At 46.5% G+C, this 18,739-nt stretch overlaps 1 protein-coding gene across 1 annotated transcript in view; it reads right to left on the reverse strand.

Annotated features, from left to right (window-relative positions):
* Nucleotides 1-17,548, reverse strand: part of LOC308272390 (stimulated by retinoic acid gene 6 protein-like) — a gene marked incomplete at its 3' end in the record, with an annotated part of 29,669 nt that extends 12,121 nt beyond the window's left edge. The window contains exons 1-9 of the mRNA XM_080709168.1: nucleotides 17,477-17,548; nucleotides 15,140-15,240; nucleotides 14,671-14,801; nucleotides 11,747-11,867; nucleotides 9,752-9,797; nucleotides 8,126-8,254; nucleotides 7,192-7,262; nucleotides 5,141-5,252; nucleotides 2,008-2,161 (exon numbers count right to left, since the gene is read on the reverse strand). Coding sequence (XP_080565294.1) covers nucleotides 2,008-2,161; nucleotides 5,141-5,252; nucleotides 7,192-7,262; nucleotides 8,126-8,254; nucleotides 9,752-9,797; nucleotides 11,747-11,867; nucleotides 14,671-14,801; nucleotides 15,140-15,240; nucleotides 17,477-17,512 — 901 coding nt within the window. The 5' untranslated portion in view covers nucleotides 17,513-17,548. The remainder of the gene's footprint in view (nucleotides 1-2,007; nucleotides 2,162-5,140; nucleotides 5,253-7,191; nucleotides 7,263-8,125; nucleotides 8,255-9,751; nucleotides 9,798-11,746; nucleotides 11,868-14,670; nucleotides 14,802-15,139; nucleotides 15,241-17,476) is intronic.
* Between the last annotated feature and the right edge of the window lie 1,191 nt (nucleotides 17,549-18,739).

Here is an 18,739-nt window from a genome sequence, read left to right on the forward strand (position 1 = left end):
AGTTATACCCCCAGTCCTTTATATTTTTGTTTTTTTGAGACAGGGTCTTTCTAAGTTGCTAAGAATCTTGCTGAGGCTGAACTCAAACCTGCAATCCTCCTGTCTCAGCCTCCCAAGTACAGGGATTACAAGTGTGTGCCCCCACACCTGTCTCTAAACCTTGTTTTACATGAAAGGACACTGAAGCCACGGGAGTGTTTCACTTTGTTCTGTGATATAAGGTGAGTGCATTCTGCATCCTTTCTCATCTAGGGATAGTGGACAACTCTCCTACCTCCAAAGACACTGGGCATGTCATTGGGGTATATTATTTTCAAAGAAAGCTTCCTTTATAAGATGAAGCAGCTTTCTTGTTGCCCTTAAAAATGGACAAAGTACCTGAATAGACAGTTTTTAAAGGAGACATATATGTCGATGGGCATATAAAAATGGTCATAACTAGTCATCAGAGACATGGAAATGAAAACCACAGTGAGATATCACCTTCCACCTGTTAGAATGGATATTATACAAAAGACAAAAGGTGATAAGTGCCAGTAAGAAAGGGGAGCAAAGGGAACTTTTGCACACTGTTGGCAGAAATGTAGCCATTACAGGAAACAGTGTGGAGGCTCCTCAAAAAAGAACTACTTTGTGATCCAGCAGTCCTGCTACAGTGTGTGTGTGTGTGTGTGTGTGTGTGTGTGTGTGTGTGAGTGTGTGTGTAGTGAAACCACTGTGTCAAAGACATGTCTTTACTCCTATGTTCATTGCGGTATTATTTATAATAACCAAGATATAGAATCAACCTAAGTGTCTACCGGTGGATGAATAAAGAAAAACGTTGCACACACTTAAGTGTGGAATCTCAAAGAGTTGAATACCTAGAAGTAGAAGGTAAAATGGTGGTTTGCAGGTATTGGCAGTAGCAGAGGGGAGAGCCTAGGGGGATGTTGATCCAAGGGTAGAAAGTTTTAGCTACACAAAATAAATATGTTCAAGAATGTTTTGTTTTGTTTTAGTGGTGCTGAAAATTGAACTCAGGGTCTTGCACAGCCTAGGCAAGCCCCAAGCTACATCCCTAGCCCTTTGTAATTTTTATTTGGAGACAAAGTCTTGCCAAGTTGCCCAGGATAAAATTGATCCTGTGACAAGAGACCTATTTTAAAAAATGACTTTTGGGCAAAATTTGAAAGATATAAATAAACTTTTCATATTATATTGAAGTAAAGGCTTAGTGTTTATTTTTTTCCAAGTGGAAAATGAAGGCTGATTTTAGTTCTTCCCACTAGCATTGAAAAATAAGGCTATAGGCCAGGTGTGGTGGCGCACGCTTGTAATCCCTGCGCTTGGGAGGCGGAGACAGAAGGATCGTGCAGGTTTGAAGCCAGCCTCGCTGGTTTAAGAGACCCTGTTTCCAAATAAAAATATAAAAATGGGTCTGGGAGAAAGAAAGGAAGGAAGGAAGAAAAAAGAAAGAAAAAAAGAAAGAAAAAGAAAATAAAAATACGGCTATTTAAGATGAGAAAATAGCAGGGCATGGTAGTGCACACTTGGAATTCCCCGTGCTTGGGAGGCTGAGACAGGAGGATCACACAGGTTCGAAGCCAGCCTCAGTTACTTAGTGAGGCTTTCAGCAACTTAGTGAGACCGTGTTTCCAAATAAAATATAAAAATAGGTCTGAGAGTATAGCACAGAGGTAGAAAGCCCCTGGGTTCTGCCCCCAGTAACACCAAAAAAAGAGAGAGAGAGAGAGAGAGAGAGAGAGAGAGAGAGAGAGAGAGAGAATTCTCAGAGCCTTTTCAGTTCAACCCCAAATAGATTTTAATGAAATGACCTATGTCCCGACCAATATGTTCTTGTCAATCCAGAAGGGCACAAATCAACTCTAACGCATTTTTTCTAAGATCAGACATCCAGGTCATTTCAAGACTAGCAGCAATACTTACTAGACGCGTGCACACACCACCAGGTGCAGGTCCCTGTGTTTCCCACACAGGCGGCAGGGAATTCAGTAGCAGCTTTACCTTTGGTGACGCTGATCATTTCCTTCACCTGCAGGATGATGGGGTTCAGGGTTCCTGTCTTGTTCAAGAAGGCGGCATAGCTCTCCAGATTGCCTTCAAACACATCCATCTTCTCCCTCACGTACACGAACATGCAGAACTCAATGATGATAAACTGGGAAGACAGAGCGAAGGGTTCAAGGTCTCAGCTGAGCCTGGCTCAGGGTGGAAATAACATACGGCCTCCTCCAGGCATTCAGTGCCCTCCTGAAAATGGCTCTCGACACTGCTGTTCTGAGACGAATGAATCCGTGAGCTCTTGGGTGCCCGCTGTTATTCACCCCATGGCACACAGTCTGGGGCCCACAGGGCTCTAGGGACTCTCCAAACATGAGTGGAATCAGTGCAAAATGCTTGGCAGACTTCGAGTACAGGGAAACCTTGGGGACAGTTTCAGCCCCGTCTCCCACTGCTCCCCTTCACTGATCTTGGCAGGAGCCAAGCTGGAGAAGGTGCTGGCATGCAGATGCAAAGCTGGCCCACCATCCTCACACCTACTATCATACCCCCACTTCTGAGGTTCCTGCGGCCATGTTTTCTACCAACTAAATCATGAGTATCTCTGAATGTAAAGTTCAAACACTATCATCCCCAGGCAGCTTCTCAACCTAGAATAATTTATTAAACTTCCAGAGCCCATTCACCTTATCCTGTTTCTCTCCTAGTTAGCAGATATATCATATCACGTCTTAGCATCTTAGACCACCGTGAGCTTTTCTCGGGCTGGGACTGTGTGGAGTCACCTCTCTGCCCTCTCGCGGGATCCGGAATGGTGCTTGACATGCAACAGATGCTCAGTAAACACTTAAAAGATGCTGTAAGTCCAAGTGGAGTATTTGCTGTTGCAGGGAAGGGAGGAAATCCATTTTTTCTTTCTTTGGACACAAGCTAGACCATGTTTCCCAGCCTCCCTTCTTTAAGGCGTGGCCACATGACCAGTTTCTTGCCAATGAAAAAGGACTACAAGGGACATGTAATACTTCCACCAAGGGCGTGAAAACCTTCCACAAGGTTCGTCCATGCCCCTTCCCTTCTGTGGGCTGCAAGTGACGGCGATGAGGTCCTCAGGAAGGGGGAAGGTACAGGATGGAAGGCCACGGGGTTCCTGAGTGGCCACATGGAGGAGAACTACCTTCCAGACCTCTGCACCGCTATAGCACTGTAGTGTTTAGTCACTGAAATTTAGGGAGTTATTGGGTACTTTGAAATAACCTAATACAGTTTCTTAAAAATTTAAGCACAGCCGGGCGTGGTGGCACACACTTGTAATCCCCACACTTGGGAGGCGGAGACAGGAGGATCTCAGGTTTGAAGCCAGCCGTGCTAGCTTAAGAGACCCTGTTTCCAAATTTTAAAAAAGTATTAAAAATAGGTCTGGGAGCGTAGCCCGCAGGTAGAAGGGTTTCCAGGAACCCCAGTACCACCACCAAAAAAAAAAAAAAGAAGACAATTAGATTTTGCCATTTTTATTTTTGCTATTTGATGTTGCTTTTTGGGGGGGTGGCTAAGATTGTACCCAAGGACACTCTACCTCTGAGCTATACCCCATCCTATTTTATTTTATATTTTGAAACAGGGTCTTGTTAAGTTGTTGGGGGTCTTTCTTAGTTGTAGAGGCTGGCCTTGAACTTACAATCCTCCTATCTCAGCCTCCCAAGTACTGGGATTATAGGCATGCACCACTATACCCAGATTTTATGCTGCTTTTATTGGGGGGTACTAGGGATTGAACCCAGGGGCATTCTACCTTCGAGCTATGTCACCAGCCCTATTTTTTATTTTTATTTTGAGGCAGGGTCTCACTAAGCTGCAGAGGGGGATCTTTCTGTGTGTGTGTGTGTGTGTGTGTGTGTGTGTGTGTGTGTGTGTAGGGTTACTAGGTATTAAACTCAGGGGCGCTATACTTCTGAGCTGCAATGCCAACCTATTTTATTTTTTATTTTAAAATAGTGTCTCGCTAAGTCACTGCATGCTGGTCTGTGATCCTGTTGTCTCAGCATCCCAAGTACTGGAATTACAAACATAAACCACCACACCCAACTTAGGAATTATTATTTCTACCAATTTTTCTGACTTGAATTTTGTATATCAAATGATATTTCAGATATATTTTTCTTCTGTCAATTTTTAGCCAATGAGATTATATATATATAATATATATAATATATAATATATATAATATATAATATATATATATATATATATATTTTTTTGGTGGTACTGGGGTTCCTGGAAGCCCTTCTACCTCCGGGCCACACTCCCAGACCTATTTTTTATTTTTGGAAACAGGGTCTCCTAAGCCAGCAGGGCTGGCTTCAAACCTGCACGATCCTCCTGTCTCCGCCTCCCAAGCGCGGGGATTAAAAGCGTGCGCCACCACGCCCAGCTGCCAATGATAAATTTTTATCACATGAAGTTTCAACCATTATTCATTTTATTTTGTGTGGATTAATTTTAGTAATAGTTACCTTGTGGGTAAACATGTCCTTGAACTCAAAATTGGAGAATGGAAGCGTCGTGTTCTTCGACTTATCAGGATTCAGTTTGTTTACTCTTTTGGTACTGGGGACTGAACCCAGGGGTTTCTATCTCTGATCTGCAGCCCCAGCCGTATTTTATTTTTTATTCTGAAATCAACGCTGAGGTTCTAAGTTGCTGAAGCTAGCCTGGAACCTGCACTTCTCCTGTCTCAGCTTCCCAAGCACTGGGATTACAGGCCTGGGATACCATACTCAGTCCAAAGATCAATTTTGCACAGTGTGTGTGTGTGTGTGTGTGTGTGTGTGTGTGTGTGTGTGTGTGTTGCTGAGGAATGAACCCAGGGGCATTTTACCTCCAAGCTACATCCCCAGCCCATTTTTTTTTTTATGCTTTACTTTGAAACAGTCTCAAGGCTTCACTAAATAACTGAGGCTGACCACAACCGGGATCAGCCTCCCAAGTACTGGGATTACAAGCTTGTGCCACCACACCCAGTTTGACACAGCTTTTTAAGAACAGACACAAAAGCCTCCATGCCTCAAAGACACCAAAATCCCCACTCCCTCCCCACTCCATTTATAAAATATAAAAGGATTTTTGTGGAGCTGCTTACAAGGTAGAGGCAGATGAAAGCCAACACAATGGTTCCGATCATCCTGCTCGGGAACTGAAAACAGGGGTCCCACTCGTACACCTTGGTTTCGAACCAGGACTTTTTATTCTCTCTGTGGATGAATAAACACCAAGAAAGCAGAGGTAGGTAAATAAGTACCTGATTCTTCCAGAAATAACACCATCTTCTCCTCTTCATCTTGGGAGGGTAGAAAAAGAGCTCTAATAGTTTATGTTGTTTTTATTGCCCCTTATCCTTAGGATCAAAGACTGGGTCTCTTGGCGGGGGCAGGAGTGCAATGAACTAAGTGATGAAAATTCCTAACCTCTCTCTCATAGTATAGAGTGATCAGGCTAGGTCCAGGTCTGTGCAATGTGACCAGGAGCACGGTGGGGGCTGGGGGAGGCCGCACAGGTACAAGTGGCGCAGTGCGAAGACCCCCTCTGCCTGGCCTTCTTTTCTTCCAGCTCCCCTCTGAAATGTGGACACGGCAGCTGGTCCAGGCTGGAGCGCCAGCAGCCACACTGGACGTGGGGCGGCACTGAGGTGGGAGAGCACAGACTAAGATACTGGAGCTCACCTCCAGAGTTTTATGTGAGAAGTAATACATCTCTCTATGGCCTGTGCCATTATTGAGTTTTCTGCTCTAGGTAGCCAAATCGAATTCTAACCAATGGATTAGCTTTGCCATTGTGTGACATTGGACAAGACAGTCTTTTCTCTGAGACACATGTGTATCATGGCAGAGGCCGAGGTGGGCTGGCTTGGGTGACCCCCGAACCTTTGGTGCTGTTGCCTGGTCAACATCCATATCCTCCTCTGTTGGTAATGGCACCTCAGGTTTTTGTTTTGTTTTGTTTTGTTTTTGCAGTACTGGGGCTGGAACCCAGGGGCATTCTACCTTCAAACTGCAGCCCCAGCCCTATTTTTTATTCTTTATTTTTTGAAACAGGCCCTCACTGATTTGCAAAGGGCCTCACTACGTAGCTGAGGCTGTCCGTGAACCGAAATCCTCTTGTCTCGGCCTCCCAGATGCTGGGATTGCAAGCGTGCACCACCACACCCAGCTTGGCACATCAGTTTTAATTTGGGAAAGTACCCGTCCCCCACCATGGGTCCTAGTCAGTGACACTGACAAGACTTCCCGGCTCTGGTGGTGAGAGAGGAAGCATGACCCCGGCTTAGCAATCAGTTGTACAAGTCACCTCGCCGCAGCAACCTCTTCCAGGTAGTATGTGATCCGATGGAACACTCAGGAGACTTTTATTTAATAACGGACAGGAGAATGTCTCTTTCTTCTGAGCTTAAACCAGGAGTGTATAAGCTTAGAGAGGATGAGGACCAGCAGGTGGAAGAAACCCACCCAACTGGGAGGCCCAGACAGTCAAGAGGAGAGCTAGGAGGAGTGAGGGAGAGGGACCTGAATCTGAGGATATTAATAAACCCCTGGTTCCAGCCAGCACGACTCTCCTAGACTTCTGAGTGATGTGAGCCCTCGAACTTCCTTCCCTTTTTTATACTCTTAGTGGGACACTGTGATTACAATCATGGTGAATTCAAAGTGATACATCCACACGCAGAGCACTCAGTGTGCTCCCTCCGCGCCCCTCCTTACACACATATTAGTGAGATTGGTAGTGACACCTTTATGTATGGACATAGCATTATTTGAACTATTCTCCTCCTCACTCCTCCTTTCTCCTTCCCCACCTGCGTCCCCCAACCCTTCCACTCCTCTACTGGTCTCTCCTCATTTTTCTGAAGTCCCTTTTGTTTCCTATTTTTCCTATTTTCTACCTGGCTTCCACATATGAAAAGACCTAGGACCCTTGATTTTCTGAAACTGTGTGATCTCACTTAGCGTAATATTCCATAGAGATGGAATATTCTCTAATTCTATCCATTTTCCTGTACTTTGGGTTTGTTTCTGTTATTAACAAACAGGGTGCCCTGATTTCTACAGCACGCTTTCATTGGTCCTGGCCTGACTCGTGGGGGCTCATTAGTGTTGGTGCCAGGCTTGGGGTGAACAGATAAGATGCAGGGCTTACTGCGGGCTGGCCTTCCTCAGGAGCCGTTTGACGTGCTCAGCCTGGTGGACTTCCAGCATGGTCTTTTCTTCCTGCAAGAAATGACATAGGAGTGCTCCTGTCTTGTTGGAATTTTGGACAAGGGGTTATTGCCAGAAAGGCATTCTACATGATAGAATTGTATCTTCCAACCCTCATGAAGGTATGGGTGGCCAAATAATGGCATGGTCCACAAAAGCCTGAATGGCAAACGGCACCACGGTGGAGGCTTTAAAGGTTGTGTGTTCTTCCTCTGCTCTGTTTTAATCAGTGATGCTCTAAAGGGCGGCTCCTCTATCATCCTGTGTCACAGAGTGGAGAAAACATGGGAGAAAGCCTCCAGCACACCCTTGATTGTCATGTAGCAATAGTGAGAAATAATATTTCTCGTTTTAAGCCACTGACATTTAGGGGCTTGCTTGTTGCTACAGCATAACCTAGCTTGTCCTGACTGTCACATACTCATTTTGAGAGGACTAACCAAAAGATAAGAAAACTCAAGGTCAATAAAATAAACCATTCACAATTCCTTTGAACTCAAGAGATGCGGAGACCAAAGCCGCAGCAAGTGAGCAGCCCAAGCTATCACTGAAACCACAGTTCTGATTCAACAACAAGATGGGGGGGGGGGATGACTTATTCTGACCCTAGTGTGACCTCCAAGCTGGAACCATTTGCCCAAAGTCAGAGAGTCTGTATATCACAAGGAATAAGAAGTGTCACAGCCCCAGTCTGGGTTTCAGTTCCGGCTGTGCTACAAGATGGGCTGGGTGAGCTTAAGCAACTTAACAACTTAACTCACCTCTCTGGATCTGTTTTTGAAACCAGAATACGAGAGCAATAACAGTGCCTACCTCCCAGGGCTGTTGTGGGGATTAAACCCATGGGGTCACACAATGAATCCATTGGTACTCACCGCCAGGGGCTCCCTGCCCAGGTGCACCCTCAGAGCCTTGATGAACATGTGCAGGAAGTGGCCCAGCAAGAATGCCAGGCACAGCAGCGAGGGCCAGTAGAACACGAGGGTCTCATAGCTCCCCACAAACTGCAACAGAAGCAGGGGAGGGCTGCGGGCTCCTCCAGGGCAGGGCCAGGCCACCCAGCCAGCTCCCCCTACCCCAGCCCTCTGACCTCAGCTCAGAAGTCAGCAGCAATCCTGCTCCCTGGCTCCACGTGGTCAGAAGGAGCATGGGCTTGGAGTCCAGCAGCCCCGAAGGTTAGTCTTTGCACCCCCGTTTTATTTCACAAAAACAGATTTTTTTAGCTTTTTTTTAAATTAGGAAGTTAAATGCGCCTTTGGGAAAGTATGAAAGAATGAGGGAAGAGGTGGGGCAGGAGAGAGAAAGTAAGAAACAGGGAAGGAAAAAGAAATGAGGAAAGGAGAACCTCTACTTGCCAGAAGGTTGAGAGCAGTTCAAGTTGATAGAAAAGTAACATCTCTCGAGATGACAATCTTAGTTTTTCTATGTTTTCAGTTTCATTTTGAAAATGCTTTCCTTACTACATTAAGACAAATAATATTATGACCGCTCTTACACAATTTGCTGGTTGGTTTCATATTTCGTTACATTTGCGGTCATCGTGTCCCCATAGGACATCGGGGGTTGATATCGTGACCTTGGGGTCAAGGATGGAGACATACTAAGATGTGGGGGGTCAAGCCGGGTGTGGTGGCGCACGCTTGTAATCCCCTTGCTTGGGAGGCTGAGACAGGAGGATCGCACAGGTTCAAAGCCAGCCTCAACAACTTAGTGAGACCCTGTTTCCAAATAAAATATAAAATAGGGTTGGGAGTATAGCCCAGAGGTAGGAAGCCTCTGGGTTCCACCCCCAGTACCACCAAAAAAAAAAAAAGATGTGGGGGGTCGTGTCTTCCCTCCATCCTTCTCCAACATATGCTCAGGCTTATCCATGACTTCTCTCAGTACCTCGGTGTCTTCCATCTATATCTAATTATAAATTGGGCCCTTAGCTCGGCATGGTGGTACATGCTTGTAATCTCAGTACGTGGGAGGCTAAGACAGGAGGATCACAGGTTCACACAGCCAGTCTCAGCTACTTAGCGAGGCCCTCCACAACTTAGTGAGACCCTGTTTAAAAGTAAAGAATAAAAAAATAAGAGCTGGGCAGGTGGCGCACACCTGTAATCCCAGTACGTAGGAAGCTGAGACAGGAGGATCACGAGTTCGCGGCCAGCCTCAGATACTTAGTGAGGCCCTCTGCAACTTAGGGAGACCTTGTTTCAAAATGAAGAATAAAAATAGGGCTGAGGTATAGCTTAGAGGTAGAATGGCCCTGGGTTCAATCCTTAGTACTGCAAAAAAAAAAAAAAGAAATGAAAACAATTGAGGCTTATAATAATGTGCCTAATATATACATGCACCTGTCTGTGAATGAGCACCTGATGGACAGAAGGAGCTACACAATGGAGGCCTCAGGAGCTGAGGCCCAGAGAGTGACAGAGGAGGCTTGTTCCAGGTCACACAGCAGCTTAGCCATTATGGTGTGACTAAACACTTTAAACACGGGCAGCAGGACTTACCTGCCCATGGGGACACTGTGAGATTTGAAGAACGGTGACAGCAAACCTGCAAGGATAGGAACAGGATTTGGGGCACTGGGTTTGCTCCCACCATAGCTCCAAAAGCAGCACTTGTGAAAGCAGCCAGGGCCCACAGCTCAGTCTCGCCTCTTCTCCTTCACCCCTTGGGAGGGCTGGCTCCTGGCCCTCCAATGTATCCCTCCCCAGTCGGACATCAGCTTATGCCAAAGTGGTGCACACTGAATTCATTTAACATGCCCTGATGCAATCTCAGAATCCTAGGGGCAGAGCAGGGAGATGTAGGGTGCTCATCCTTCCTCCCCTCACTCAGGTGGGACCAGCAAAATCAGAGTTGGCAGGGGACCCGTTCAGGTCACCATGGACACAGTGGCAGAGCAGGTTGGCTCGGTCTCTTGACTCTGTGGCTGAGGCTTTCCCGCCTCTCCATGACTTTGTCTGCGAATGCTGCTCTGGGGTCATTTGACCCACGCAACACACTTTCCCAGTCACGTTCAAGGTCAGGTCATAGTACCAAGCTCTGTCTGACTCCCATCGCCTGTTCTCTCCTAGCCCAAAGACTGTGAGAAGCTTATAGATGATATCAGCCCACATCTAACCTCAATTTACACTTCCTAGCTGGGCATGGTGGTGCACACCTGTAATCCCAGTACTTGGAAGGCTGAGACAAGAGGATCGCAGGTTCAAGGCCAACCTCACTGACTTAGTGAGGTCCTTAGCAACTTTGTGAGATCCTGCTTCAAAATAAAAAGAATTTAGCCAGGCATGGTGGTGCACACTTATAATCCCAGCATTCGGGAGGCTGAGACCAAAGGATCGTGGTTCGTGGACAGCCTCAGCTACTTAGTGAAGCCCTCCGCAACTCAGTGAGACCTTGTTTCAAAATAAAGAATAAAAAATTGGGCAGGGGGTGTAGCTCGGAGGTCCAATGCCTCTGGGTTCCATCCCCAGACCCACAAAATAATAAATAAATAAATAAATAAATAAATAAATAAATAAATATTTAAAAGGCTGGGCGTATAGCTTAGAGGTAGAATGCCTCTGGGTTCGATCTCCAGTACCCAAAACAAAACAAAAACTTTCCTAGAAGCAAGTAATTAATAAACATTGGGACTGTGGCCATTGGCATGCCCATTGCTTCTGAGCTCTTATAACCATCCCTGATGCCACCCCTGACCCCTAGAAAATGCCAGGCAGGGGAGCAGGCTCAGCAGGGAGTTGGGAATAAGGAAATGGGGCTAGAGAGAGAATTATTATCGGTCAACAGTGTTCCCTGGTGCCAGGTCTGGTGCAGAGGGCATAGGGCTCAATAGAAGGTCAAAGGCTTAGTATCTGGTAGGAGTGATCGTCCAGGGAGCAAGAGCTGTCACTAGACCAGGTGGGGGAAGATGATCCACACCAGGAAAAGGAGCACAGAGATCAGAGTCTAGAACACATGGCTCACAAGCACAGCAGTTTTTCAGGGTATTCCTGGCTCCTAGAGGGATGTAAACAAGATTGTTGAGTGAATAAGTCAATGAAGGAATGTAGGAATGTTGTCTCAAATGTCTGGAGGTGGACACTGGGCACTGCTGGGGACTGGGCAAGAGGACAAGGCCAGGCTGTGATAACCCTGAGTGTCGGGCAAGGGCACAGGAACTTGTTATGAGGATGCTAAGAAAAGCCATGCAAGTTTTGAGTAGAAGCATCAAATGGGGCTTCTGCTTCCCCCTGGGGACTCTCAGCAATTTACAAAAATGATTTGTTCTACACCCCTGCCTTCTAGCCATGAGCATCCTTGTGTGAGGCAGTCAGGCCTGACCTTTGGAAGCCTCAAATGCACCAAGAAGGGGCTGCAATAGAGCCTGGGATGGGCCACCCGTGCCCACCCTGGGCCTCAGTTCTGGGCGAGGGTTGCTCTCAGCTCACCTCTAGCAGGGTTGTGCAGAGTTCTACCATGGCTGAGGGAGATGGGGAGAGAAGCGGACAGAGTCTTACCAGATCAGAGAGTAGCTGAAGCCGAGGACGGAGCTGACCAGCCGGAACTCCGAGGAGAGACAGGCAAAGAAGGGGAAGTAGGAGAGGCCAACTTCCATGCCTCCGATCAGAAGCACGAAGGCTGAGAGAGACAGGACCAGAGACCGTGAGCTCCTCTTCTCTCCCAGGGAGGCTGCAGTGCTTCATGCTGACCTCAAGGCAGGGAGCAAAGATGCATGGGAAAGCCCTGGGTTAAGCCAAAGAGGAAGGTGGCAATGCCTTTCATTCCTCCCCACAGTAGGCCCTTCCTGGGCCTTTCTACTCAGATGAAGACAACTTATTCCCTACCTTGATTAGTTCACAGTATGGCAGGTGGAGGCAGACCACAGAAACAAAGGAAAAACTACCTAAAGTACCACAAGTGCCTTATAGCAATGCAGAGAAGGTGGCACGCAGTGTGTGTGCTATAGGGCACTCTTTATTATTATGCTGTCGGACATTCTCTCTATAAGGCAATACTCTTATTGATCCTGTCACCAGCTGGCTCTGAGATGTGACCTTTCCTAAATGTCTGCATTGATCTGAGTCCTGGACCAGGCACTAGGGCAGGAGCTATGGGCAGGGATCTTGCTTTGAGATGCTGACTGTTAAACAGAGAAGACAGGTGAGGAAGTCTTTGGCATGAAAGGTACCATTGCAGAGGCCAGCTGAGACAGCCTGCCACCGGGACAGCGCTTAGGAAGCTCATGACCTCCCCAGGGCAGGGGAAGAGAGAAGGCTGCCTGGAGGTGCTGACATTTAGCAAGGTAGAACAATATCAGCAGGAGTTTGTAAGATGGAGAGAAGGACGGGCATTCCTCACTCAAAGGCCAGGAGAGGACTGGATGTAGTCGCTGAAGGGCTGGAGGGAGGGAGGGGGAAGCCAGACGAGGAATATAGCTGTGAGGAAAGCGGCCGTCACAGCACAGTGCTTAATTCCCTGAATGCCACCTTCAGATGCAAGTAGAGCTTCTAGGATAGTAAAATCAAGGACCCAAGGATAACCTCCACAACAATATAGGTGACAGGATCCATTTGACATCAACAGCTGAGTCAGAGGAAGCAGAGGGAAGGGAAGAGGATGCCCAAACACCAAGACAGATTTTCATAGCAAACGGTACTAGAATGCTTTCTTTGGCTCTCCAAAGGAAAAGGGGAAAAGGAAAAGAAAAAAAGAAAGAGTGAACTCCAATTCATACTTCACACTATATGCAAAAAATTTATCTAAAAAATGGATCATAGATTTAAATGTAAAACTTAAGACTATGGTACTTTGAAAAGAAAAGAAAGAAATTATTATGACTCAGCAGGGATTTCTTACCCTAAGTGAGATCTATAAAAGAAAAAATAATTAGATTAGATTTTATCAAAATTAAAGATATCAGTTTTTCAAAAATCTGTTAGGAGGATGAAAGTACAAGCCATAGACTGGGGAGAATATATTAGCAATTCATATGTCTACTAATGGGTTTATACCTACAATATATAAAGAACTCCCTAAACTCAATAAGAAAAGAAAAACCTCAATTTTTAAAAATAAATTATTTGAACAGACACCTCACCAAAGAAGGTATGAAAATAGCAAATAACACGTGAAAATATCAACATCATTACTCATTATGAAAATCTAAAATAATACAATAATGAGATAGCATTACATACTCCTTAGAATGGCTAAAATTAAAGATTTTAATAAAATCTGTATTTATTTATTTATTTATTTATTTTAAATGTTAATAAAATTAAAGATTTTGTCAAGGATGTAGAAAAACTGAAACTCTTATAGCGATGGCGGTAATCAAAAAATGGTCACAAAGACCTTGGGAAACAGCTTGGTAGTTTCTTAAAAGTTATTTATCTACTATATTATATGTGACCCAGACACTTCACTCATAGGAATTCACCTAAAAAATGGAAACGTGAATACATGCAAAGACTGGTGCACAAATACCCATAGCAAGTTTATTTGCAACAGTCAAAAATGGAAATAAATCACATGTCCATCATCAGGTCAATGGATAAACAAACTGTAATATAGTTATATAGTGAAATGCTACTCATCAATAAAAAGGGGTGAACTACTGATACGTGCTAAATATGCAGGAATATCAAAGTAATTATGCTGAATGAAGAAGGCAACCCTCCCACCAACAGAAGAGGGAAGTTCTGAATGATTCCATTTGCACAAAATCCTGAAAAAATGCAAACTATCCAGATCAGTGGTCTCCTGGAGATGAGAGCAGAGACATGGGGATGTAGAGATTACAAAGGGAAATAAGGAAAAAACTTCTAGGGCTCATTATCTTAATTACAGTAGTGGTTTCATGGGTATAAAATCACTGGTCAAAACTTCTCAAATTTTATACTTCTAAGAGGCACTATTTACATTTCCTTGAAGACTAATGAGATTGACCTTGGTAGGCCTTTGATCACTGAGGCTCAGAGCACCTGAGAAGGAACTGGACTACACAGAGAGGTTCTGGACTGGGGGTTGAGGAGCTGACTGTGCCTGTAGATTAGATTGTTTCTTCAGGTGTAGCCCACGGCATGGGGAAAGATGAAGCCTCAGACCAATGGCCAAAGAATCAAGCACTGTTCTTTGAGGAGGAATCCCAGAGCCTGTTGATATCCAGAAGGCTGCTGTGGCTGTAACTCAGGAGAGCATTCAGGGGTAGGTGAGGAGGGACCTATTTTCTGGACATTTGTTACATCATATCTAATTGGGGAGAAAGTCACACTCACAAGTTTTGAGGCCTTGTGGCCTAAGCCTTGACCTTGGGTAGGTAACAAGGTAGGAAGAACATGAAGTTTGCAAAGTTACCCCCGAGTCCCAGAGAACCCCTGAGGTCTGTGATAGCAGGAATGTCCGTGTGGAGTTCCCAGCGAGTGAGAGGCAGCCCTCTCACCTTGGGCCCACTGCGGGAACTGCAGGGGCTGGTAGCCTTCTGAGAACAAGAACATGACCTTATTGGCTGTGGCCCCGAAGGCGATTCCATAGGACCACCGGTTACTAAAAGTCCCTACGAAGTCCAGAGGCCTGTAGACAACAGAAACAGCTTGTGAGGCCAGAAGATGACTCTGAGACATTCCCATGGATCAGTCCTAAGTAGTTATCCACCTGGAGGAGGGATTATTGGATAGTGAATTTCCTTACAAATAAAATTTGCACGTCCAGGCAGCCCTGGGGGTGGAGGGTTTCAATGGCATGGCCTTTGATCCCAACCTCTCAAATCTTTGGGTTGGGGAAGGGATAAGCAGGGTTGTGTGTCATTAGGGAAAGAAGGGATACCCTGGGAGCTAGCCAGCCTTACAACGGTGTCGTTCCCAACCACAGGATACCCCCAAGCTGTAGGGTCCTATCCTGACTCAACTCACATGATGATTCCAAAGTGGTCCCCCAGGAGGTAAGAGGTGTCGTCTCTCTGTCTACGATGCTCTCGTCTTTGGAGGGAGGATAAGACCAAAATGATGAAAAACTGGAAGAAGAGGAGAGGAAGAGTCAGTGGGCTTGTTTCTGCTCAGCACGGCCTCAGGGTCCTCAGGCCTCTGAGAAAGCAGGGCACCTCAGATGCCTGGGGCACCTCCAACCCGAGTCGGGTGCGGCTGCATGTACTACTCAGCTCCCAGAATGCTTTACAGTAGTTTTCCTTTGTGTTGCCCTAAGCAGACATAGGCTCAGATCTAGTGGCTCACACATTCTGGCTGGGACGGGGACTTAACGTCCCTAAACCTTGGTTCCTCATCGGTACAAAGGCGGCAGCGCTGGTCAGCTTTCACATCCTTCTTTGCTTTGTTCCCGTGGAATCCATCCAGTTCTCACACACACTTGTTCTTCCTCTCCCCTCCCTGCAACCCAGCCTCCATCCGGGTGGCTCTGCAGACACAGCCATGGCTGTTGCTGACGACCCTCTTGGTGATCGATCCGATGCACACTTCTGGCCTGACCTAGCTCCGTGTCTGAGCAGCCCTCCTCAGCACTGACCACCCCTTCTCCTTGAGAGTCACTTGCCTGGGTCTCCATCAAGCATATTTTTGGGGTTGTCCTGACTCTCTTCTCAGTCTCCGTCACTGGGTTGTTCCTTTCCAAACTCCTAGATTTCAAGCTTCTCCTGGCTCCATCCAATGGTCACTGTCTGGTCTCCTCCGTGGCCTCATCCACGCACATACTTTGACGGCCCAAGTCACACAGCAGCCTCACGAGCTCGCCTCTCCAGCTAGCCCTGGCCTGAGCTTCAGAAGTGCACCACTACACAGCTGCCCTTTGTTTTCTGTGTGTTGGAAGCTTTTCAAATCCAGTATAGCAAAAACAGAACTCATGATATTCTCTCTGCCTCATTGGCCCCAACCACCCTAAACCATAACTAGTGAGCGGCAGCTGCCACCATCTTTCCGCTGTGCGAGTCAGAAACAACAGCCAACGCAGCCTCTCCCTCCCCCTTCCCAACCACTGCAACGCCCTGCTGTCTTCGCCTTCCAACACATCAAGTGGACCATCACCCAAGATGAGCTGGAGTCTCCCCTCCCTGGGTCCCCACGACAGTCTCCTCATTGTTGTTGCCTGGTCTCCATGTGTAACCACAGCGAGCTCTTAAAAACACAGATCTGATCACACCACCCTCATGCTGAAAACATTTCAGTGACTTTCAATTGTATAAAGAGAAACGTCAACAAAGTCCCTCACAGGGCTCTGCCCGGTCTAGCCCTGCCCTCCACCCAGACTCTCCCGCCTCAGTCTCCACTCCGCCATGCCTCCTCTGTTCCTCACACTCTCCGTTTCCCTCTCCCCACAGGGCCTTTGCACAGGCTCTCCTGGGTGTCTGAAATGTTCTTTACTACCTCTTCTAATAGACCTCAGCTTTATCACTATTTTCCCAGAAAAGCAATGTGTGTGTGTGTGTGTGTGTGGTGATGGTCCTAGGGATTGAACTCAGAGGCGTTCTACCTCTAAGCTACCTCCTCAGCCCTTTTTATATTTTTTAAATTTTGAAACAGGTCTTGCTAAGTTGATGAGGGTCTTGCTACATTGCTGAGGCTGGCCTCAAACCTATGATCTTCCTGTCTCAGCCTCCCAGGTACCAGGGCCATTCTATCTCTGAGCTACACTCCCACCCGTTTTTGTTTATTTATTTTTTATTTTGAGATGGGGTCCCACTAAGTTGCTGAGATTCTCCTTAAGTTTCTGAGGCTAGCCTCAAACCTATATAATCCTCCTGGCTCAGCCTCCCAAGTACTGGGATCACAGAGGTGCACCACAGTGTCCTTGTTATTGTTGTCTGGTACTTGGGATTGAACCCCAGGGCTTTCTACCTCTGAACTATATCCCCAGCCCTTTTTATTTTTTGCTTAGAAACAGGATCTTGCCAAGTTGCTGAGACTGGCCTTGAACCTGTGATCCTCCTGTTTCTGCCTCCACTGGGATTACAGGAGTGCCCAATTGTGCCTGACAAGAAAAGCCTTTTATTTTAATTCTCCTAATAGCTAGCACCCTTTTAGGATGCTGGCTCTTAAAAGCTTTCTTTCCTGACTGTTAAGCCCTTGAAAGCATTTATTTGCCTGTGTATTTTTGGTGCAGAATGTAAGAAACAGAATCAAAGCTTTAGAAGGAAACTCAGGCAATGTTCCTCCTCTGGCCTATGAAGGCCTCTGGAGCCCAGGTGGTGCAGCAGCCTGACTCCCCTTCCTCGCTCTCCAGTCCTCCTCGCCTTTACTTACTGATGGGATGAGGGAATAATGGAGGAAGAGCTCCATGTCCACTGAGCTGGTACAGTTCCCATTTAGTTGCCAGGTCCTAAAGAAGAAAAGAAAAGGCCAAAAATTATGTTTACTTCATCAGCAACTGCTATAAATCACTGACTCTGCCCACTAAGACCATCTCCATCTGATTTATTTATTTATTTATTTATTTACTTTTGGTGGTACTGGGGGTAGAACCCAGAGGCTTTCTACCTCTGGGCTATACTCCCAGACCTATTTTATAATTTATTTGGAAACAAGGTCTCACCTGTGGCACCTCTTCCCTAAACAAATTCACTTTCTTTCATATTATTTCCCAGCTCTATTATCTATCCAACTCCCCGGTAACTGGAATTTACCTCTTCATTTCTTGGCAACACAATCAGGGGCAGATTCAGGTTCCATAGGGCCCAGAGCTTATATAGTTTGGGTGCTCTTATAAATAAACCTCCAAAAAAGCTAACTTTTTTCACAGTTTTAGGAACACATATGAGCATATAAACACATAACTAGGGTGTCCCCCCTCCCCTGGAGCCTTGGAAGCACACACTAGAGGGGCCCTGAGACTAGAGCATCACTAACTGCACAGGAAACCACTGTGGACCTGGCTTCCTGTGGGCAAGGTCAGAGCATCAGTTGGGCCATGAGGGCAGGAGAGGGCACTGGGCCACACTGTGGGCTTTGTCCTCTCTGGCCTTCACTGTTGGTGGGGCAGAGCAGGTGGGGTCTCACGCGTGAAGCACATGTGAGTAGTCTCATGGCTTCTTTTGGAAGGCATCCCCTCCTCTCTGGGGCTCCCACTGCCCTTCCTTCTCACCTCTCTGACTTCCATGACACCACATCCCACCCTACTGCACCTCCAGATCCTTCTCCTGCCATTCCCCACTCCTGACACATCCATCTAGCCACCCGCTGCCAGAGACTACTGCTCCCTCAGAGGTCTCGGCCTGCTCCATGAGAACCACCCACTCCTGTCACCCTTTAAACCTCCTCTACTCCATGGTCATGTCTAACCATAGATCTGACACATCTAGTAAGCCAGGGAGGGGGAGTGAGTGAGACTTGAGCTGTCAGAAATGTGACAGAACTGTACAGTTGGACTTCTGCTCATAGGAAAGCTAAGCAAGGTAAACTGAGCCCATAAGTCAGTCTCTCCATCCCATACAAATACCTCAAAATGGTAGGAAATAAAGGAAGGTAGAAATACAGGAAGGAGGGGGACAGTACCGTATTTAAGAGTAT

Source organism: Muscardinus avellanarius, assembly GCF_963383645.1.
Source record: "Muscardinus avellanarius genome assembly, chromosome: 13".
In the NCBI taxonomy this organism is placed as follows: Eukaryota; Metazoa; Chordata; class Mammalia; order Rodentia; family Gliridae; genus Muscardinus; species Muscardinus avellanarius.